At 45.3% G+C, this 23,533-nt stretch overlaps 1 protein-coding gene across 3 annotated transcripts in view; it reads left to right on the top strand.

Annotated features, from left to right (window-relative positions):
• The window catches only part of DYNC2H1 (dynein cytoplasmic 2 heavy chain 1), an 852,364-nt gene that overhangs the window by 555,384 nt on the left and 273,447 nt on the right, over positions 1 to 23,533 (top strand). For all 3 annotated transcript variants that reach the window (XM_075337457.1, XM_075337458.1, XM_075337455.1), the window contains exons 71-74: positions 13,263 to 13,328; positions 16,086 to 16,136; positions 20,721 to 20,798; positions 21,115 to 21,246. In XM_075337457.1, coding sequence (XP_075193572.1) covers positions 13,263 to 13,328; positions 16,086 to 16,136; positions 20,721 to 20,798; positions 21,115 to 21,246 — 327 coding nt within the window. The remainder of the gene's footprint in view (positions 1 to 13,262; positions 13,329 to 16,085; positions 16,137 to 20,720; positions 20,799 to 21,114; positions 21,247 to 23,533) is intronic.

Here is a 23,533-nt window from a genome sequence, read left to right as displayed (position 1 = left end):
CACTTCGTTAATGGTACAGTGACTGCCCCTACTACTGGAATAGCATCAATTAACCCAGTCATTTTGCTTCTGTATGAACAACACCAGCCTAATTTCATCTTCGTGGACTACAGTGCTCCAGCATCAAGATCACATCATTAGGGAACGACTGCTGGATAATGGGGTACCTCCAATGGAGGTTTGTCACACCAGTAACGGTAGGAAGCAGGGACAAGTGTGCACCTCTGTTGTCCCTCAAGCTATAGGTCCCTAAGCTATCCCTGTCCCCATGATTACCCCTAAAGGTGGAGATGCCTGGATCCCTGTACCTTGCGATACTCCTACCGTGTTTCCCTAAAAATAAGCCCTATCCTGAAAATAAGCCCTAGAAGGAATTTTCCTTTTTTTTTTTTTTTTGCATTTTGGCATAAGGCTTAAAGGGAACCTGTCACCAGAATTTTCGCTATTAAACGAAAAGAATCCCCTTCTGCAGCTCCTGGGCTGCATTCTATAAAGGTTCATCTTGCTACTGGCCCCCCTTTCAGACCTAAATAACAACTTTATAAAATATTACCTTTTGCTATGGTAATGAGGTTTGCTGGCCCTGTGGGCAGGCTGTATTTCGTCTGTTATCCCCCCTCCTGCCACTGTTCGCCGTCCCCCAGTGTTCACTTACATAGCTGAGGCCGCCGCCGTCATCTTCCGCAGTGCTCCAGAAGTCTCGCACATGCACAGTGGCACTATCGCGGAACTGAGCACTGTTTTATTGTGCAGGCGCAAGATTATGGGCGGCGCTGTGAATGTTAGCCAAGTACCCGCCCATAATCTCGTGCCCGCGCAATAACATCACCGGTGCTCACGATTTGACAGTGCTCAGTCCCGTGATAGTGCCACTGCGCATGCACGAGACTTCTGGGGCAGTGCGGAAGATGAGGGCGGTGGCCTCATCTATGTAAATGAACACTGGGGGACGGCGAACAGCGGCTGGAGGGGGGATAACAGATGAAATACAGCCCGCCCCCGGGCCAGCAAACCTCATTACCACAGCAAAAGGTAATATTTTATAAAGTTGTTATTTAGGTCTGAAATGGGGGCCAGTAGCAAGAGGAACCTTTCTAGAATGCAGCCCAGGAGCTGCAGAAGGGGATTCTTTTAGTTGAATAGTGAAAATTCTGGTGACACGTTCCCTTTAAATATAAACCCTACCCCAAAAATAAGCCCTAGTCGCGCTTCAATATTGAAGTGTCCATACAGCTAAAAAAGTTAAGGAATACTGCAGGACACTTCATAATAGAATGCAGACACCCCCAAAAGAGAGAAGACAGAAGAACCCGCAATCATACTCAAACACAAATCAAACTCAAATACAACAGATGCGGAACGGGAGGACCTGCAGTGGAACGCACACCCACCCACACACATCAGATTGCACACACACTCACCACATCTGGCAATACCGATTGCTTCCAGCCGGCAGAGGATCCTGGGACGCAGTGCAGTGAAGTGTGAGGACCTGCTGCGGTGGAAGGCATGAAGGACTCAGCGGTAAATGCATTGATGTGTTCCACGTTCTACCGCAGAACCTCTATGCATTCCACCGTAGATCCTCGTGACCGCCTGACTCCAGGTCCCCCAGAGGTGACATCAGGACCAGCACACTCATGACAAGTGGTCTGCACTTTCTCCAGATCTGAATCCTATAGAAAACCTATAGGAACAGTTGAGTCGCTGTGTAGATTCTCGCAACTTTGTACCCCAGAACCTCAATTACCTGAGAGCCACCCTTGAAGAAGAGTGGGATACCATGCCTCTGCAGACAATAACTCCACTTGTGACCAGCAAGAGAGGTCATTGATGTTCAAGGCCACATCACAAGTTATTGAGACATTGAACTTTTTGTTTGTAGATAGATAAAACCGGTCCTTTGAGCGCTAATAGATCTATTATCTCAGGTTTTCTTTGTGAATAATTATGCTTTATTTGTGACAATTAGATTAAAACAAATAAAGCTCTTGTTATCACAACGCGTTTCAGCAAGATAAACTTGCCATCATCAGGAACTTTTTGTTGGCTTTTGTTTCAAAATATTGTTCAAGATGAGGAAATCGCCATTGCATGCCTCTATCTACTTGACGTGTGTGTGTGTGTGTGTGTGTGTGTGTGTGTGTGTGTGTGTGTGTGTACCCTTTCTGGACCTGGAGATCTGTTGTGGAAACACTGTCTGAGGATCTGCGGCGAGCACAATACCCAGAAATGTATTGTGGGCACACTGTTTGGAGATATACAGTTATAGCAACGGTTATCATGACGCACAATGCACCACGTTGTCACAGATGGTTATTTCACTTAAAGTGCCAATCTGGTGTCTTGTTTTTTATTTCACTGCTGCAGTGGTGTCACAGTGTAAGTTCCCTGCCCTTTGTAATATACTAACCACTGTCTTCTTCCGTCCTTTGTGCTGCTCCGGTCTTCTGGTTTTAGCCTTCTGGATCAGTCTAGTGTTTTCTGGGCAAGCCATATGTCACTACTCAATGTAAGCTCATGAGAAAAAGGGCACAACGAGGCTCTCATAGACTTACACTGAAAGCTTGTGACCATTAACTCTGGCATTCGGTCAGTCAGGAGCTGCAGTCACAATGTGGTCGAGAGAGCCAGCGGCGCTGGGAACAGCAGAAGATAGTGGCTCATTAGTATATTACTTTGAGCAGAGAACAGACATTAGTGATACCACTCCTGGGGTGAAATAAACAAAAAAGCTGGATTGGTCCTTTAAAGGGAACCTGTCAGGTGTACCACCATGCCCCCGGCACTAACTGATAGCCGACTCTGTACTCATACACTAATGAGCCGGCTGTCAAACAGTTCCTGGGCATGCTTACAGCCGCCGCTCACTGTGTACTGAGCGTTGACTGAAACTGATCTGGCCGCGCCTCTATGACTGAAATCCAGAGGCTACTGGAGGAATTAAGTTCATTCCCTACCAACATCTGTGCTTTTAATGCAGCGGCCGAGCAGTTTTAGAACGCTGTTAAACTGCAGATTAAACCCATATCTCCAGGCTAATAGCATTTTTTGATATGAAAGGTTACCTTTAAGAGGATTATGATAACCGATCGTTGCACAAGCTATTGACTCATGTCAATTAGTTATTGAATTACTTTTTTTTTTTTTTTTTCCATATACTAGTGCTGTGTTATCTGAGTCCATTTAACCTTTGCTATATCAGTAGAGTGGCACACAACCTGGAGATCTGTGATGGGCACATTACCTGGAGATCTGTGATGGGCACATTACCTGGAGATCTGTGATGGGCACATTACCTGGAGATCTGTGATGGGCACATTACCTGGAGATCTGTGATGGGCACATTACCTGGAGATCTGAGGTGGCCACACTTCCTGGAGATCTGTGGTGGACAGGTCTCCCGGATAAGTGCCCATCATAGGTGTTCAGGTTGTAAGCTCACATCAGATCTCCATGTTGTGTGCCGACCACAGGTCTCCGGGAAGTGTGCCGACCACAGGTCTCCGGGAAGTGTGCCGACCACAGGTCTCCGGGAAGTGTGCCGACCACAGGTCTCCGGGAAGTGTGCCGACCACAGGTCTCCGGGAAGTGTGCCGACCACAGGTCTCCGGGAAGTGTGCCGACCACAGGTCTCCGGGAAGTGTGCCGACCACAGGTCTCCGGGAAGTGTGCCGACCACAGGTCTCCGGGAAGTGTGCCGACCACAGGTCTCCGGGAAGTGTGCCGACCACAGGTCTCCGGGAAGTGTGCCGACCACAGGTCTCCGGGAAGTGTGCCGACCACAGGTCTCCGGGAAGTGTGCCGACCACAGGTCTCCGGGAAGTGTGCCGACCACAGGTCTCCGGGAAGTGTGCCGACCACAGGTCTCCGGGAAGTGTGCCGACCACAGGTCTCCGGGAAGTGTGCCGACCACAGGTCTCTAGGAATTGTTTCGACCACAGGTCTTCTGGAATTGTGCCGACCACAGGTCTCCAGATTGTGTGTCCACCTCAGATCTCCAGATTGTGTGCCTACCACAAGTCTCCAGGTTATATGCCCACCTCAGATCTCCATGATATCTGTGGTGGGCACATAACCTAGAGACATTTTGTTTGTAGATTGGTTGGTTTTAGCCGACATTTATTATCCTAAAAAATTATTGCTGCACGACTTCTCAGTACCAGGTAGCAAAAAAGGATGATGGCAATAAGAGTGCTGGACCTACTCTCAAACTCTGCGTTGCAGATTTATGGTGTGCCCCATAGAGACTATTGTGTAGCATGTCCGGTAGAAGTAATGGAGATCAACATTGTGACTGAAGTATATACGTTTCCTGCAAAATGCAGCCTTCCAGTGTTTTTTTTTTTTATTATCTACGAAGGACACCATTTCTTGTATGTGTGTAACTTTCCATTTTTGTGTTGTACCCATGGCAGCTCCCATCCTTATTACTAATGGAGAAGTGGTCTCAGCCGTTCTGAACAATTACAGCGGAGGGAAGTGACTCCATCGCTTGCCTATGTGACAATGATGCAGCCTCCGTCTAGTATTTATACAGTGGAGAAGAATATTAAATGACTGCGTTGAGCCTGTGCTGGCATCTACCTCCAGGCTGTATGTGTCCTGGCACATGTATTGTGTGGCATGAGCAGCCATGAAGCCATGGCTAATAACGCAGTCGTAAGGTTTCCCCAGTGAATCAAGGCAGGAAAACTTCTTCACATCCCAAGTAATAAGCTGCATTTTTCATGATTTAGCACCATGACCTGAATTAGAAGCAAAGCTGCTTTACATTTTACCGAGGTCTCCTGTGTGATTATAGTAATTAACTCCGCTCCAAAGCAGAAAACGGCGTCTCCTGTGTCCCAGATAATATAGCCAAAACATACAAATGATTACTTGTTTTCTGGATGTGCATTTACTAGAGGATTGGAGACTAGAATAAGTAGCTTTTTGGAAGTGCTTTAACATGCTCAGTGACTTGTAATACGGGAGGTTTGCTTTGTGCTTTTTCATTTTTTTTTACGTTTTCTAAAGTTTGCAGATGCACATTGTGCCATATAATGTAACCAATGTACATCTCCGTGGGTGCAGGGTGAGGTACACAGCTGCCCTTTGTATATGGAGGCTGTACGGTGATACACCGCACTCGTCACTGGCTTTGGAGCTGCATACTGTCCTGTTTTATAGAGTAACTAAAAGGTGGCCCGATTCTAACGCATCGGGGATTCTAGAATTTATTGTGTAGTTAATGTATGATTTTTGTTATATATAGATGTTGTTGTGTGTAGTTGCCAAGTGTTTGTGTAGGGCGCTGTAAATGTTCTGGGTGTTGTGTGGGTGTGGGGGTGTGAGAGCGGTGTTGTTTGTGTGTTGCGTTGTGTGTGTTGCGTTGTTTGTGGAGCGCTGTGTGTCTGTAGTGTTGTGTGTGTGTGGGGTGCTGTGTGTGTTACGCGGTTTGTGTGGGTGTGGGTGTGTTTTGGGGGGAGGTATGTTTTGTGCAGTGTGTGTGTGTGTGTGTTGGAGGAGTAGTCCTGGGGGAGAGAGGAGTATAATAGGAGTAGTAGTCCTGGGGGGAGAGGAGGATAATAGGAGGAGTAGTCCTGGGGGAGAAGAGGATAATAGGAGGAGTAGTCCTGGGGGGAGAGGAGGATAATAGGAGGAGTAGTCCTGGGGGGAGAGGAGTATAAGAGGAGGAGTAGTCCTGGGGAGAGAGGAGGATAATAGGAGGAGTAGTCCTGGGGAGAGAGGAGTTTAATAGGAGGAGTAGTCCTGGGGGGAGAGGAGTATAATAGGAGGAGTAGTCCTGGGGGGAGAGGAGGATAATAGGAGGAGTAGTCCTGGGGGAGAAGAGGATAATAGGAGGAGTAGTCCTGGGGGGAGAGGAGGATAATAGGAGTAGTAGTCCTGGAGGTGAGGAGTATAATAGGAGTAGTCCTGGGGGGAGAGGAGTATAATAGGAGGAGTAGTCCTGGGGAGAGAGGAGGATAATAGGAGGAGTAGTCCTGGGGAGAGAGGAGTATAATAGGAGGAGTAGTCCTGGGGGGAGAGGAGTATAATAGGAGGAGTAGTCCTGGGGGGAGAGGAGGATAATAGGAGGAGTACTCCTGGGGGAGAAGAGGATAATAGGAGGAGTAGTCCTGGGGGGCATGGCCGAGCGGGCAGAGCGCGTGGCCGAGTGGGCAGAGCGCGTGGGGGGCGTGGCCGAGCGGGCAGAGAGCGTGGGGGGCGTGGCCGAGTGGGCAGAGCGCGTGGCCGAGCGAGCAGAGTGTGTGGGGGGCGTGGCCGAGCGGGCAACTATGCAAAGCGGTTTCCATAGTTACCCGATGTGTATCATGGTTACCAGCTTATGCCGGCTCCGGGACACGTGTGCCGGGAGCCGGGGTAATCTAGTAAGCATGGTACACATCATGTAACTATTGAAAGCGACAGTGCTGGTTCACTTTTTGTTTGTTGGTCTCCTGCTGTGCAGCACGCATCGGCGTGTGACAGCGGGAGACCAACGATCTGAATGGGCAGGGAGCCGGCATACGCTGGTAACCAGGCTACTCAATATTACCCGATGTGAACCATGGTTACCAGCGTACCGGCAACCCAGCCGACACATACCCTCGCGTTGCTGGGGTTGTCGGCGTACGCTGGTGTGGGCTCCCGGGGGTGCAGCACTCACCTGGGAGTCAGGGCCAGCCGACACATATCCTCACGTTGCTGGTGTTGTCAGCGGGGCTCCGTGTCTGTTCGGGGAATGCGTGCGAGGGGCGGGGCCAGGCTGAGCGTCCAATGCGTGAGGGGGCGGGGCCTGGCCAAGGGGCCAATCCATGCAGGGGGAAGGGCCAGGCCGAGGCGAGCGGCCAATCCGTGGGGGGGGGGGGGGCAGGCCAAGCCCAGCGGCCAATCCGACGGTTGTCACTGTAACGACACTGTCACTGTAACGACACAATTTTGGAGCAAGACAGACAGACAGAATAAGGCAATTATATATATAGATTCTCCTCTAGAATCATTGCACCATTATACAATTGTATGCTGCAATGTCTATGTGCTCTGTATGACAGCAGATATAATTACAGATTAACTATGGAGACCTGCAAAACTATTTGTCTCTGCTGTTACTTTTTGGAACGTCCTTGCAAAGTCAGCAGCTGCACGGAGATCAAAGGGGAGCTGGGAGCCAGCCAACAGATATCAGAACTTCCCTGGGAGAAGGCAGAAAGGATTAGTAACCATCTCTGCCTTTATGATCAGTGTATACACAGCACTGAACGAGTGCTGTCTATACAGTAAAGGAAGTGCTAACAACTCTTTCCCCTCCTCCGTAGTGAACATGTGGTTTGCCAGGGGCGAACAGGATCTGCTAAGGTCCTAACAGAACCAGATCAGCTCTGCAATGCAGGGGAGAGGCTGAATGTGCCCTGTAACTGGGTCTAATGTACTAGTCCAAGGTACAGAGGAAATCTGAAATAATAAAAATGTATTTAGACATTAAAATATCCCCCAAAAAGGTCTTGTATGATCTTATGGGGGTACAATGTGTAAAATAAATCAAAATTTATTCATTTTGATTTATTTTACACATTGTACCCCCATAAGATCATACAAGACCTTTTTGGGGGATATTTTAATGTCTAAATACATTTTTATTATTTCAGATTTCCTCTGTACAAAAAAATAAATAAATAAAAAATTTCCTCTGTAAAAAAATAAACTCTACCCTCATATGAAAAAAAAAAAATTGCTACAGAAATAGCAACACAATTTTAAATTTCCTCAGTGATTGTAAAAAAAATAAATAAAGAGAAAAACCAAAAAATGTAAAAATTACATAAAAATTACATAAAAAAGGCCCTACATATAAAAAAAATATTTGAACAGCAAAGTGACAAAAAAACCTAAGAGCTCATAAAACTGCAAGAAAAAAAAACGCCTGGTCGTGAATGAGGGAGATTGGTCCAGTCTGTATATTAGTGGCCCTTTATGGATTACTAATTATGGACATTTCAGTTTGAGGAAAAACTTGCCTTGAATAAGAGGATTTTAGTCCCTGGTGATGTCATGGCTTTAACAAACTATCAAATAATTGTCCATCTATGTTTAAAAGTTGCTTTAAAGCTGTGCACGCCGCTCGTCCTGCCGGACTGGCTTTAGCAACGGTGATAACTTGAGGTGAGCGGATCAGGCAAAATTAGAATTCGACATTTGAGCAGTTTTTCTCCACAAATTTAATGACCTTTCATAATGAATATATATATAATATTTTTAATTTGAGAAAAACAAATTTTATTGAAAAGAAAAGATAAAAAAAATCCTTATACTCCCCCCCCACTATTCACCTCTCTGGCCCCTCTGCTCCTCACTGTCCGGTCCTTGCGGTATCTTCTGATCCCTGCTGTAAGCACTGAGATTCCCAGGCCTCTAACACGGACTTTCATGGAGCCCGCGAGGATTCTGCACAAGCGCACGTCACGATACCAGTATGAATGATCAGAAAGTTTAGTGAGTGGATCCTTTAGTATGCAAAGTGGCAATTGGCCCTCTCCTCTCTAACCTTACACCGATAATTAGCAACTTGTTTTTTTGCCTAAGCTCTTCTGACCTCGTTTTTAGGGCATGGAGCAGAGCAGGTTTTGACAAAGTAGCTGGTTGGGGTCGAGACACGGACTGGCCCTCACTTGCCGATTTGAATACTGCTTTAGATCCAATCCCATTAGGGAGCTGGAGGAGCTCTCAGCTGAAACATTTTCTAAATACTCTCACCCTTGGACACAGTTCTTGTGAGATAGGACCCTTTTTGATTCTACATGTCTAGCATTGGGACCCATGTGTCATACACTTTTAATGTCCTACGTCTTTCTGGTCTCACCACTGGACCAGCCCCCACCTTTTATCTTGCAATGGGAAAGTGACTTAGGTATAAACTTCTCATCGGAGCAATGAACCAGGATATTTAGCCTTGCTCATAAGACCTCTATTAGCTAGAGACTGCAGGAGGAGACTTATAAACTCCTCTCGCGCTGGTACAGAGTCCCCTCTCATTTACACACAATGTTTCCTTCAGTAGACCCGGTGTCTTGGTGGTGCAGTGGGGCAGAGGGGCACTTTCCTACAGATCTTCTGGGACTGTAGTGTATTACAACCCTTTTAGACTTAGACTAGGGTAAGTCAAATTTCCCGCACAATAACTGGTTTTACGGGAGAAATAGGTCCGGCATTGTACCTATTACAGCACAGTGAGATGTTGTTGCCTGCATAGAAACGCTCTCTCAAGGTTTCTGATTATGGGGGCCTGTTCGTGTGTCCCTCTAAACTGGAGGAGTGTCACCTGTCCATCAATAGCTCTTTGGATCTCGAGAGTCAATGACATTATGCATATGGAGGACCTGACTTCTTCGATCCATGACACCTACAAGTTCTGGGCCACATGGTAATACTGGCTGGACTTTCAGGGACAAAAAGAAAGATTGGTATCCGCTCACCTGTAGCCAAAGGAGGGGTCACCGTATCCAGGACTCGTGCAAGGGAAAGGGTATACTGGCAATCCAGATTGTAGGCAGAGGGTAATCCAGCAACAAAGTCCAAGGGATATTAAAATCCAAAAATTTTATTAAATCAAATTAAAATCCATATAAAAAAAGGTCCAAACAGGGTATAAACAACTGTCAGAGAGGATGCATTTCGAACCCAATGGCTCTTAGTCAGTCTCTACTGAATGAATGGAAATGGACTAATTAAAATAAGCTGTGAACCCAGTGAGGACAGAAGTGGGAGGAGAGTAAAGAAGCCAGGATAAGGAAGAAAAGAGAAAAAAAAAACAAAAAAAACCCACTAAAAAGAGAATCATGGAAAAACATTTTTTACAGATACATTCAATAAATAAAGTGCAAATCGCTCTTGCGGTTCATGCCTAGAGGAGGTCGTGTATCCATAGCAAAAATCCAAAATGTTTCTCTGCGTAATTTGAAGGAATTATTATTACGCAGAGAAACATTTTGGATTTTTTTTTTCTCTTTTCTTCCTTATCCTGGCTTCTTTACTCTCCTCCCACTTCTGTCCTCACTGGGTTCACAGCTTATTTTAATTAGTCCATTTCCATTCATTCAGTAGAGACTGACTAAGAGCCATTGGGTTCGAAATGCATCCTCTCTGACAGTTGTTTATACCCTGTTTGGACCTTTTTTTTATATGGATTTTAATTTGATTTAATAAAATTTTTGGATTTTAATATCCCTTGGACTTTGTTGCTGGATTACCCTCTGCCTACTGGCTGGACTTTCAGTATACAAATTAATATAAGGAGGCACTGAGATAATCAGGGGGAAGCGTCTGCTTGTTGACGTCAAGGGGATTAGATGCTCTGTCCCCCCCATCATACACCCCCACCTATCCCCCCACCCCTTTTTTTTTTTTCTGCTCTTCCTTCTCCTGGCTTGGCCTTTCCTCTCCCCTGCCTAGCGTTAGGCAGGGTTTTCCATATTCTTGTAAAAGTTATTGACCGCCCTGTGTATAACTAAATTTCTCTTCTGTGATTGTTTGTGAATTGTAAGTAATCCTTTCCTTGCAATTTGATGCCATTGTGGTCAAGTTAAATTAAGAATATAAACAAAAAAAAAAGAAGGTGCAGTGAGGACCAGGGCTGTGGAGTCGGGGGTCAGTGTTCATTTTGGTGGAGTCGGAGTCGGTATAAAATGGACCGACTCCAACTCCTAAAATATATAATACATTGGGTGCAGGAGTTCAATGCAAAATGTGCTGAATATTTTTTCATAGGAATTTGGGAAACTTATGAAATGTCCAATAAATGGCTGTTCTATTCCTGATCTAAGGCTACATTCACACACAGCGTTTTTGCTGTGTTTTTTGAGGATATGTTTGTCAGCTGCAAAAGCAGATCAACTTTTTAAAAAAAAACCACATGACCTGAAAGGTTTTTGAGCTCCTAAATAATGCTTTCAATAGCAAAAGCAGATTAGAAAACGCCACAAACTGACTGCTCATTCTTTGTGAGGATCCTCACAAAACGCTGTGTCTGAATGTCCTATCTTTTCACCTATTGCCTTTGCTGGATGCCCGGAGTCACTGCATTTCACTGAACTATTTTGCCATCAATGTTCAATATGTTAGTGACATGAAAGAAATTGTTACCAAGACACTGGCAGTAAAAGATATTAAAGCTCATCACACCAGAAGTTTCTCCAGGCCTTTGTGGAAAACGTTCTGCAAGATTAGGAACGCAAAAAAGAACAGGTTCTTGCTATTGTAATGTACAATGCTTCAAACATAAGTACAATTAAACTGATGAATGAGAGTAATGAACAACAGCTAGAAGAAAATTTAGGATTCAGTATGTTTGAGATGGAGCCACAGCGCTGTTCATGTAACTGAGGAATAAACAGATATTACAACAGAAGAACACAAAATGATACTTTAGGATTAGAGGATCTTGTTGAAGCTGCTTCAAAACACTTTCATATTCATCACATGCGCTGTGTTGTGCACACGCTGCAGCTGGGAATAAGAGATAGTCTGCAAGAGGGACATGCTGGAAATCTGATTGGAAAAGTGAGGAAATTGGTTATTGCCGCCAGAAACCCTAAAATTGATTCCATCTTGAAGAGACGTGCTGGGAGAGGGGCAATTGTTGATCAAGCCAATCGGTGGGGAAGCACTTATTTAATGATTGAGCGATTGCTTGAACTAAAATCGTTTCTTATAGATATGGTTACCCCTCAGGTAACCCTAAATGAAGGTCAATAGATCTCTCTGGCTGTCTCCTCCTTCCCTGTCTGCCTGTCAGTAACCCTGTCTGCATGTCTGTCTCTTTCCCCATCTGTCTCTTTCCCCATCTGTCTCTTTCCCCATCTGTCTCTTTCCCCATCTGTCTCTTTCCCCATCTGTCTCTTTCCCCATCTGTCTCTTTCCCCGTCTGTCTCTTTCCCCGTCTGTCTCTTTCCGGGTCGGTCTCTTTCCAGGTCTGTCTCTGTCTGTCTTTTTCCCCGTCTGTCTCTGTCTGTCTTTTTCACCATCTGTCTCTGTCTCTTTCACCGTTTGTCTCTGTCTGTCTCTTTCCCTGTCTGGTCTTTTTCCCTGTCTGTCTCTGTCTGTCTTTTTCACCATCTGTCTCTGTCTGTCTCTTTCACCGTTTGTCTCTGTCTCTTTCACCGTTTGTCTCTGTCTGTCTCTTTCCCTGTCTGGTCTTTTTCCCTGTCTGTCTCTGTCTCTCTGTCTGTCTCTCTCTATCCGTCTCCCCACCGACATCTTATTACCTCACATATAAGCTTCTTATACTATGAATGTCTTTTGTTCCTATAGCAACCACTCACAGCTCCTACTAATAACCTGTAGTTCCAGGCTCCATTTAATTTAATGAAGGCATTATTTTTGGAGAGTAACTGTAAAGCGCGGGGTTAAATTTTCCTGTCAAAACATAGTCTACGACGTTCCCTGGGTCACATGAGGTGTCTGTGCAAAATTTCCTGATTGTAAATGCGACGGTGCGGATACACTTTTTGTTTCACTTTTTCCCCATTATGTAGATAGGGGCAAAATTGATTGGTAAATTGGAACACGCGGGGTTAAAATTTCTCGGTGCATCATGGCGGGGACAAAGATGTACGTGCACCTTCCAATTTGCCTTTTGTCTTTTTACCGCCTCTTTTCCCTCATCTGCTTTGATTGACAGTTTTGGCTTCATAGATAAAGAGAAGAGCAGAAACCAGCTTTTTTGCACCCGAAATGATGCACCGAGCGCCTGTACTTGGTCTGAACAGTCATTCTGTGCTGATAGAGTTCCTTTAAGAAAGATTACTGGCGATCCTCTCTACTTTTCACTCCTGCTAGTAGATGAAGGTCCTAAATGCACACGGCTCTATATCGGCTCACTCGGATAGTTTTAGCACCCCAGTAAAAATGAATGGAGAGATCCCGCATGCACGATCACCTCTCCATTCCTGATCAGGGGCAACAAAGCTGTGTTCTGGGGATAGTTGCAGTGAATACTTGTAGCATGTCCTGTGTATGGGCCAAGTATGTCCGAGATGGGACATTCTCAGCGTTCACTAACAAGTTTTCTAAACCAGATAACATTCAACTTAAATGTAGGAACCTAAAATCACCAGAGCCGCCTCTGGACGTGGCATTTGGCTGGAGGTTGTCTAATCGTCATAAAAAAAGCTCAAAAGCTGAATGGCTGTATCTCCTTGAGAAGTTTGCCTATCCCATACCAAAACCATTATAGCCGTGTACGTTGTGGACGCCATCTTATGTGTACTTTTATCTACCTCCAGGCGGATCAGTTGATGTTCGCTCTACATTTTGTACACGGAATGCATCCGGAGATATTCCAGGAGAATGTAAGTAGCCGAAAAACTTTCCTATCTGGGTTCATACTGGTTGGGAAAACTTTGCACTGTACCTGTAGATTTGTGCTGGTAAAATCCACAGTGGATTACAGTAGTAAGCAATTCATTAAAGGGAATCTAATCTGAGAGCAGCATAAAATAGAGGCAGAGATCCTGATTCCAGCAATGTGTCACTTACTGGGCTGCTTAGTTTTGATACAATCCCTGGTTAATCAGCAGTGGATTATCATCACAGGACTACTTGGTGTGCTGCAGGTAGTCCAGCATATTCATGAGCTCTGTATAACTGCTAGATCTGCAGCAGAGAAAACATTGATTTTATCAAAATGACAGCAAACAGCTCAGTAAGTGACACATTGTTGGAATCGGGGTCTCTGCCCCTACATTATACTGCTCTCAGATGGGGGGAGCAAAAACCTAGTGAAAGATTCCCTTTAAAGCTTATAGGAGGACATATCGTTGGTGCAACCTGTACAGCCGCACAGAGGCCCAAGAGGTCAGGGGGCCCCCGTCTACTTCCTAGTAGGCGGCATTGTGCATTATGATGAGCTGTTGGGCTACACGGGTCCCATATACTAGATTAGATCCCGTGATCCCAACATATTGTTACCCCTCTATAAATCACTTGTAAGGCCACATCTGGAATATGGGATCCAGTTTTGGACTCCACATTTTAAAAAGGACATTCAGAGGTTAGAGTCAGTTCAAAGGTGACAACTAGACTACTACAAGGGATGGAGGCTGACCATATGATGACAGGTTGGAGAAGTTAGATATGTTTAGCTTAGAAAAAAGACGTCTCAGAGGAGATCTCATTTATATGTATAAATACATGTGTGGTCAATATAAAGGACTGGCACATGATTTATTTCTTCCAAAGACAATACTAAGGACCAGGGAGCACTCACTGCGAGTGGAAGAAAAGCGATTCCGACACCTAAATAGGAAAGGGTTCTTTACAGTTAGAGCAGTCAGACTGTGGAAAGCCCTACCACAAGAGGTAGTAATGGCAGATACTATAACAGCTTTTAACAAAAGGGCTGGATGATTTCCTCAGTACACACAACATTGTTGGTTATAAATGACTTTGTGACCAAATGTAGAACTGGTGGAGGAAGGTTGAACTAGATGGACCTAGGTCTTTTTTCAACCTAAGTAACTATGTTGTAACTATGTATATTGTTGTTGCACAGGGGCCACTTCTGCCTCTGTCCAACCCTGATAAGGGTATACAAATCTTTTTTTGTCTGTAACCGGTCAGCCAGTGTTAGCTGCAGAAATACCGAACCGAGCAACAACCGTAAATGTGCAATTTATCTCTTTAATTGACAGTAGACAAATATAAAACATGGCGACACTTTACTGTGATAATTAATGCAATAAATAATGACGAGAACCTTCGTAATTGACACTAATGCGAGACTGAAATGTTTGAAGCCTGCACCCAGCCCGACACATACATCATCTCTATGGGCTCCTGAGCCTGCAGAATATGTTGTCTTCCTGCAAGAGAAGCCAGGTGAATGGAGTGGCTTTCCCGCTGTAAAATCTAATGTAGCAGATCTGCTGTGTGTATGGAATCCGTCAGCAGGTTTTCGCTATGTAATCTGAGGGCAGCATGAAGTAGAGACTGAGCCACTGATTTCAGGGATGTATCACTTATTAGACTGTGTACTGTTGTTTCAATACAGTGAGTGAGATTGTCACTGCTGGACTAGCTGCCCATGTGCCTTCTGGTCCAACCCCGCCCCCAGCACTGATAAGCAGCTCACTGTCGCTATACAATGTACACAGAGAGCTGTGGTGTGGGCGAGGTTCTTACTGAGCTTTGCTACGTGGTAAATCTAAGAACTCTGACTGTGTCACACTCAGTAATCTAAGTGATATATCATGGATTCAGGATTATGTTGCTCTCAGATGGGGTAGCAAAAACCTGATAACAGATTCACTTTAAGCTCCCATATACTAAAGTCAGCCGAATCCACAGTTGTGTGTTTGGAGACCTCCCAACCATCACATGTGCCACATTTTGTCGTGAATTTGGGGACCTCCAGACAGATGGTGGGAGAAGGATCCAGCACGTTGGATTTGGAAATTTCGATCTTTGTGTTCTGCCCTGAGATGAGCCGCTGCCACCAGAGTCTGACAGCACCTGTCATAGTGAACACAGGAGCGCATTGTCTGGGGGCATCAGGACGGTTACTCAATGTGAATAGGGGCCTATAGGCCGGATTCACACATCTGAGTTAAAGAACCCTTACAGACTGCAAATCCCGTACCCACCGCACATCTTTTGACCTGAACTTGACAGCCTCTCTTTACAGTTAGTTAGGGTCCGGAGACTTGCGGACCATCCGGGCGTTGCGGTCCGTACACATGTGAATTCTGCCTAAGAGTGAGTTAAAGTTTCCCAAAACTGCAATGTGGATTTGGCTCCGCAAAAAAACAGCAAATTTCAGTACAATACACTGGGCTGAGGTTTTGAGGACCCCATCTATGGCATTTACATTGCAGAGGGATCCCCTATTCAGTGTATAGAGATAATATCTGCAGCAAAACTGCACGTAACAGGCTCTGGCAAGTGTGAATTCATCCTGACTGCTTTTACTCTGTGTCTCCTCTAATATCGTCCTCCACACGTGGGACCTGTCACCTGGTGACCTTGTCTTGGGTGATACTCGTCATACAGTCATGGTTATTTATTTTGTGTTTTTGTTTTTTTTTTTTTGTTTTTTTTTTACTCTATAGGAATGGGATGTCTTCACTGGAGTTATCATTGGAGACATGTTCAAGAAATCTGTAAGTAAAAGTGTTTAGTCTTTTCTCTTCTAAAAAAACCCCCCTTTTCTACGTATCTACAGTGAGATGAGTCCTGCGGACCTCTGACTGTCATTGATTTCAGTGGATGGCTTGTTTTCATTTTTTTGCCCATTGCTGCTGGAAAATTAAAGGGAACCTGTCAGGTTCCATATGTATTCTAACCTACAAGCATGGTGATGTGTGGCCTAGAAACCCCTTCCTACCCACTCTTGTATTGTAATATTGTGTAATATGATTTTATATTAAAAAGTTTTATAACTTACGTGTTCCCTATGTAAATAGGAGAGGGTCTAGTCCCCTCGGCGTTGCATCGCCCCTTGGGCGTTTGCATGCTTTCCGTGGTATCGCGCCCCTGTGGGCGTGGTACCGTTGATTTACATGAGCGATGTGCGCCTGTGAAGTCGGCAAGTAAACACCCGGATATGAAAGCTGCGCGAATGGCAAGTGCGCACGCGCGGGATCTCCAGGAGCTTTACGTGGGATCATGCCCCTGTGGGCGTGATACCATAGATTTACACTGACAGCACCAGGAGATCCCGCTTGTGCGCACTTCCCATTTGCGCAGCCACTGTGAGGGTAGGCCTGGGCTATAGGCCGTTTGTCCAGAAGTAATAAGATTATCTGTGTGTCTATATGACAATCGCATAGATGCTGTAATATGATTCTAAGGTGTGTATTCTGCAGGGTGTTAACAAAGATAATGAAGCCAAAATGAACAATGAACAAAGAGGTATTGATAACATACTGAGAGAATTCATAATCAGTTGGTTCACACCACGTGGGTGTGAGATGTTGACTCCTTGTTCTTGCTCCAAGGTCGAAGTTGAATGTTGTATTGTATAATCACAAGATTCTTTAATACACGGGTCAGAAGCTGGCTTCTGCTCAACAGTGAACACGTCTCATTGTCTGATTAATTTATATCTGCGCAGATCGATTTGAACTCCGTCTCTGTGACCCTGAGAAATCCCATTTGTGATTTCCCCCAAAATTTCCAACCTTGATACCTTCATATCCGGGAGTTTACTTGCCAGCTTTAAATGCGCTCTGCGCATGGTCGGAAGCGCAGGAGTCTTCTGATCATGCGCAGTGAGCCTGTGAAGCCGGCAAGTAAACACCCGGATATGAAGGCTGCGCGAACGCAAGCGCTCACGCATGGGATCTCCAGGAGCTGACGGTGACGTCACTCATGTAAATCCATGGTATCACGCCCACAGGGCCGCAATACCACAAAAAGTATGCAAACGCCCAAGGGGCGATGCAACGCCCAGGGGACTAGACCCTCTCCTATTTACATAGGGAACATGTAAGTAATAAAACGTTTTTTTTTTTTGTTTTTTTTTTATAATTTCATACTACACAATATTACAACACAGGGATGGGTAGGAAGAGATTTCTAGGCCACACATCACTCTGCTTGTAGGTCAGAACGCATATGGCACCTCAAAGGTTCCCTTTAAGCATAAAAACACTGATTCCACAAGTTATCTAATTCTTTTCTAGACTTTAGCAGATATGACCTTTATGTTCCTTTGGAGGACCCCCTTAGCAGGACTCCCCTGTTTTCCAGCTTTTTTTTATATTCTTTAGTTACTATTCTGTTAGGATTTAGTTTTAATTTAAACCACTATTGACATGTCATGACCTGGAGATTTTTTTTTTTACAGTGAGATATTTATTATAATTTATTTTTAGATTTATCACTTTAGGATGTACATAGTAACGTTATAATTGGGATTTTTTTAATAGCAAAATGTACAAAAATATAATAAATTTTATTTTTCTCTACACCTTTCACCTAAGATGATATAATAACTTAAAGTGGATCTTGTAACAGATTTTTCAATGCAAACTGTACGCATTATTTAATTTAACTCTTAGGCCTGATGAGTCTGGTGTATCTACATTGAAAATATTTGTCAAAATAACTCTATAATTCTGATATTAAAATGAGCAGTTTGAGTGACTGTCTAAAATGAAATGGGTCATGAGTCCAAGTGTATTTAGTCTTATAGTTGCAGCTTGTACTGAGCAATGTGAGTTCTCAGCAGGGAGGAAGGACACTGAGGAGCTGTCAGTCAGGTTTAGTGAGTGAAGTTCAGTAGGACAGACACTGAGGAACCATCAATCGGGCTAGGTGGGTGGAGATCCAGCATCAGCAAGGACACTAAGGAGCTGCCAGTTAGGCTAGTTATGTGGGAATTCAGCAGCAGAAGTGAGGATGGATACGGAGGAGCCATCAAACAAACTATGTGAGTGGAGATTCAGCAGCAAGAGGGAAGATAGACATAGATGAGCCGTCAGTCAGGGTAGCTAGTGGAGATTCCGCATCAGCAAAGATACTAAGGAGCTGTCAATGAGGCTAGTTGGGCAGAGATTCAGCAACAGGAGGGAGGAGGGACACTGAGGAGCCATCAAACAGACTATGTGGGTGAATATTCAGGAGGTAAGAAGGACACTGAGGAGCCATCACACAGACTATGTGAGTGAATATTCAGGAGGTAAGAAGGGCACTGAGGAGCCATCAAACAGACTATGTGGGTGAATATTCAGGAGGTAAGAAGGACACTGAGGAGCCATCACACAGACTATGTGGGTGAATATTCAGGAGGTAAGAAGGGCACTGAGGAGCCATCAAACAGACTATGTGGGTGAATATTCAGGAGGTAAGAAGAACACTGAGGAGCCATCACACAGACTATGTGGGTGAATATTCAGGAGGTAAGAAGGACACTGAGGAGCCATCACACAGACTATGTGAGTGAATATTCAGGAGGTAAGAAGGGCACTGAGGAGCCATCAAACAGACTATGTGGGTGAATATTCAGGAGGTAAGAAGGACACTGAGGAGCCATCACACAGACTATGTGGGTGAATATTCAGGAGGTAAGAAGGGCACTGAGGAGCCATCAAACAGACTATGTGGGTGAATATTCAGGAGGGAGGAATTACACTGAGGACCCATCAAACAGACTGTGGGTGGAGATTCAACAGCAGGAGGGAAGAAGGACACTGGGAAACAGTCAGTCAGGCTGGATGGGTGGAGAATCATTATCATTATTATTATACAAGAATGCAGCAACAGGATAGAGGAGGGACACTGAAGAACGTCAAACAGGCTGGGTAAGTGGAAATTCTGCAGCTACTGGGCAGACGGACACCGAGGAGATGTCAATCAGTCTAGTGGGGCAGAGATTGAGCTAAAATTTTATACAGGATTATCCAACCAATCTGACCTAGTTTTTCAAAATACGTTCACCAGTGTCTTCAGGTCTAAGATCTATTTAGCCATGAATGCAGTTTGTATTGTGTAATCTGATAACAGATTGTCTATAATAGTACTACTCTAAAGGTACCGTCACACTAAACAACTTACCAGCGATCCCAACAACGATACAACCTGATAGGGATCGCTGGTAAGTTGCTAGGAGGTCGCTGGTGAGAGGTCACACAGTCAGACGCTCCAGCGATCCCACCAGCAACCTGACCTGGCAGGGATCGCTGGAGCATTGCTACACGGGTTGCTGGTGAGCTGTCACACAGGCAGATCTCACCAGCAACCAGTGACCAGCCCCCAGCCAGCAGCGACGCACTGAAGCGATGCTGCGCTTGGTAACTAAGGTAAATATCGGGTAACCAACCCGATATTTACCTTGGTTACCAGCGCACGCAGCTACACGTGCAGAGAGCAGGGAGCCGCGCACACTGCTTAGCGCTGGCTCCCTGCTCTCCTAGTTACAGCACACATGGGGTTAATTACTCGATGTGTACTCTGCTACACGTGCAAGGAGCAGGTGCCGGCACTGACCGTGAGAGCGGCGGAGGCTGGAAACGAAGGTAAATATCGGGTAACCAAGGACAGGGCTTCTTGGTTACCCGATGTTTACCGTGGTTACCAGCCTCCGCAGAAGCCGGCTCCTGCTGCCTGCACATTTAAGTCCCCTTTACACACTGAGACTTTCTAGCGATCATGCTGCACAGCGGGAAACAAAGGACCAAAGAATTGTCCTGAACGATTTGTAGCGATCAGCAACTTCACAGCAGGGGCCAGGTCGCTGATGTGTTTCACACACTGCAATGTCGCTGGGGAGGTCGCGATCACGTCACAAAACCGGTGACGTTACAGCGATGTTGTTTGTGATGTTGCAGTGTGTAAAGCCACCTTAACATTACCCTATTTGTGTGTCCTCATTGTTGATGGAAACATATTGATATGAAAATTGTCAATCTGTTGTGTTTATTGCATTTTTATCATTAATATTATGGTCTATTAAGTGGCGTACCATTAACTGGCAATCTACTAGATCACACATAGACACTTGGACAGACCTGGGGCCATGTCCGCTTCCATCTCTGAGTATATGATCCTTGGTGACACAGCAGGGTGGTGATAATATTCCAGGAGTGTGCCGTGAACAGCCCTGCGATTGCTTCAGAGGTATATGGCTTCGATATAGCCATAATCTATAGCTCCCACATTTTTTTACCCCTGTGAGTGCATCCTCCCTTCGCCTGATGGTTTGTGGCCAGTTATGTCTCACATTTTATTTTCTACATTTTTAGGATTCCCAGAAAAGTCTCCGTGATCAGATCCCATCCTGGATAGATCAGGAAAGAGCATGGGCTTTGGCCTTGTTAAAGGTATTTTATTCCGCCCTTGATATTGAAAAATGACTGATTCACAGAGACATACGTAGAATGAGCTCAGCCTAACAGTGGGCGAGATACCGGGCCGAGGAAAGGAAAATTCTGCTTATTCACTCCTTTTCCTATAATTATCTCCCGCCTAGAAGTTCATGTGCCTGTGACCATGATCAAGTGACTTTCTATTTCTTCTCGCTCTTATCTCATCCCTCATACCGGCTGTCGGAAAGAATTTATTGCTTAATTAACATCAATGTGTGTTTAAAATATGTCTCCAGCCACTTAAATGTGAAGCAAGTGTTTCATCCCGCAGGCCACGCTGCCGCCTCTGTATCAGAGCCTGGATCTGGAAAACTCAAATCTGTGGAGTCATTTCTCAAAGAGCTCGGTGTGCGAGCAAGAATTCCCCGTAGCCGTAGCCAAGAAGCTGTCCTTGTTTCAACAGGTAATTTGTTATCAAGGCTAATTGACTTAATAAACCATCAACTATCTTAATAAACTGACAGCAGCGTTAATTGAAGGAAGGTTGTTAACGGACGTCCAAAATAGCTGTTGAAATTTTTGCGCCACAGAATATTACCTATTGGCGCGTTACCTGTAGAAGCAAAAACTATAAGCTTCTAATATTTTTTTTTGGGGGGGGAGGTGGGGGGATGAGTAATTATGTGACCCCCTACATATTCTCATCATCAGCCGGAGAGGTAAACCTATAACCTCGTTTTTCTTTGTAGACCTAACCCTGTTTCTGACTATTATATGTTTTTCATTCTGCATTTATCACCAATTTTTACCCCTCTGCCCCTCAAATCTGAGCTCCAGGGTGATTACACACAGATGAGAGGAGATCCTGCTGTACTGCCCTTAAGCCCTGTGCGCACACTGTGTTTTTACCCGCGTTTTTGCTGCAGAAATTTCTAGAGGAAATGGTTGTAACCTTTCTGCAGACATTCCCCCCTTTAAAACCTATGGGGAAAAAAATAGCAGTGCGCACACTGCGTTTTTTCTCAAGAATATTCTTTTTGCAGAATTTCTTGAGAAAAATAATGTGCATGTCACTTCTTTTCTGCAGGTAGCTGCGTTTTTTGCCATAGATAATGGTAAAATAACGCAGGGAAAAACGCACAAAAAAACGCATGCTTTTTTTGAACGCAGGTGCGCTAATCTTTCACTGTCAAGCAATTTCTTGAGAAAAATCCTATTTCTAGTGCGCATATGGCCTTAAGGCTGCTTTACACGCAGCGACATCGCTAGCGATGTCGCTCGTGAAAGCACCCGCCCCCGTCGTTTGTGCGTCATGAGCAAATCGCTGCCCGTGGCGTTCAAAATTGCTAGTACCCGTCACACATACTTACCTTCCTAGCGACGTCGCTGTGGCCGGCGAACAGCCTCTTTTCTAAGGGGGCGGTTCGTGCGGCATCACACGGCAGGCGTCCAATAGAAGCAGAGGGGCGGAGAGCAGCCGCATGAAAGTCACGCCCACCTCGTTGCCGGCAGGTCGCAGGTACGTTGCTGTTCGTCGTTCCCGGGGTGTCACACGTAGCGATGTGTGCTGCCTCAGGAACGACTAACAACCTGCGTCCTGCACCAGCAACGATTTTATGGAAATGAAAGACGTGTCAGCGATCAACGATAAGGTGAGTATTTTTGATCGTTAACAGTCACTCGTACGCGTCACACGCAACGATGTCGCTAACGAGGCCGAATGTGCGTCTCGAATTCCGTGACCCCAACGACATCTCGTTAGCGATGTCGTTGCGTGTAAAGGGGGCTTTAGAAGTAGAAGTAGCACTGAGCAGTATAGCTGTGAATCCAGCTCTGATGTGACACTGTTACCAGAAGCAGCGGCAGCGTCTCTGATCCTCTTTGGCTCTGCAGCTTCTCCCGCCTTCTATCTCAATAGACCTCTATAAGCAGCAGCTGTAACCTGATCTGTCAGTGAAGATGATAATCCATCTTTATCTCGGCCCCCTGGATACACAGTTCATTATCTACATCCACGTTTCCAAAACTGCAGTCCTCAGGACCCCCCAACAGATCACATTTTCAGGATTTCCTTAGCATTTCACTGGTGATGGAATCATAATCAAGACATCAGAAATTGATACATTTTACCTCACCTGTGCAACATAAAGGAAATCCAAAAATCATGACTTCTTGGGGGCCCTGAGGATAGGAGTTTGGGAAACACTGATCTAAATGAAAGTGAATGATTAGTGCAGGAAACAGGGAATTTGATGAGCTGAGATAAAAGCTTTTTCTCAGTGTATAACTTCTTGCTCCATTTCTCCCAGTTTATAACCTTTGGCTCCGTTGCTCCCAGTGTAAAACCTCCAGCTCTGTTGCCCCGGTGTATAACCTCCAGGCCCCCCTCTATGCCGTCTGCCTTTACTACCATTTGACAGAATGGCTGGTGGTGCAGAGTTCACTGATACCAGCGCAGTCCTGTAATAGAAGCTACCAGTGTAACAAGTCAGTTCATGCCATTTCTTCCCTCCTAAATCTTCCCCATCCACTGTGATATTATTGAGATGCAGAATGAACCGCAGCAACTCAGCCACGAAGTAGAAACGCCGCAGTATTACAGTGGAGTGCGAGTGCTGAGGAGCACAGGGCAGAAAAGTCACCAACGCTCTGCTGACCCCAAAACTGCCCAGTCCAGACCTCCTCTGGTAACATCCGCACATACACTTCGCCTGCCAGGAGCTCCATGTCTGAGCAACTGCAGCCATACA

Source organism: Anomaloglossus baeobatrachus, chromosome 2 (genome assembly GCF_048569485.1).
Source record: "Anomaloglossus baeobatrachus isolate aAnoBae1 chromosome 2, aAnoBae1.hap1, whole genome shotgun sequence".
NCBI lineage: Eukaryota > Metazoa > Chordata > Amphibia > Anura > Aromobatidae > Anomaloglossus > Anomaloglossus baeobatrachus.
This window is presented reverse-complemented; position numbering and strand designations above follow the sequence as displayed.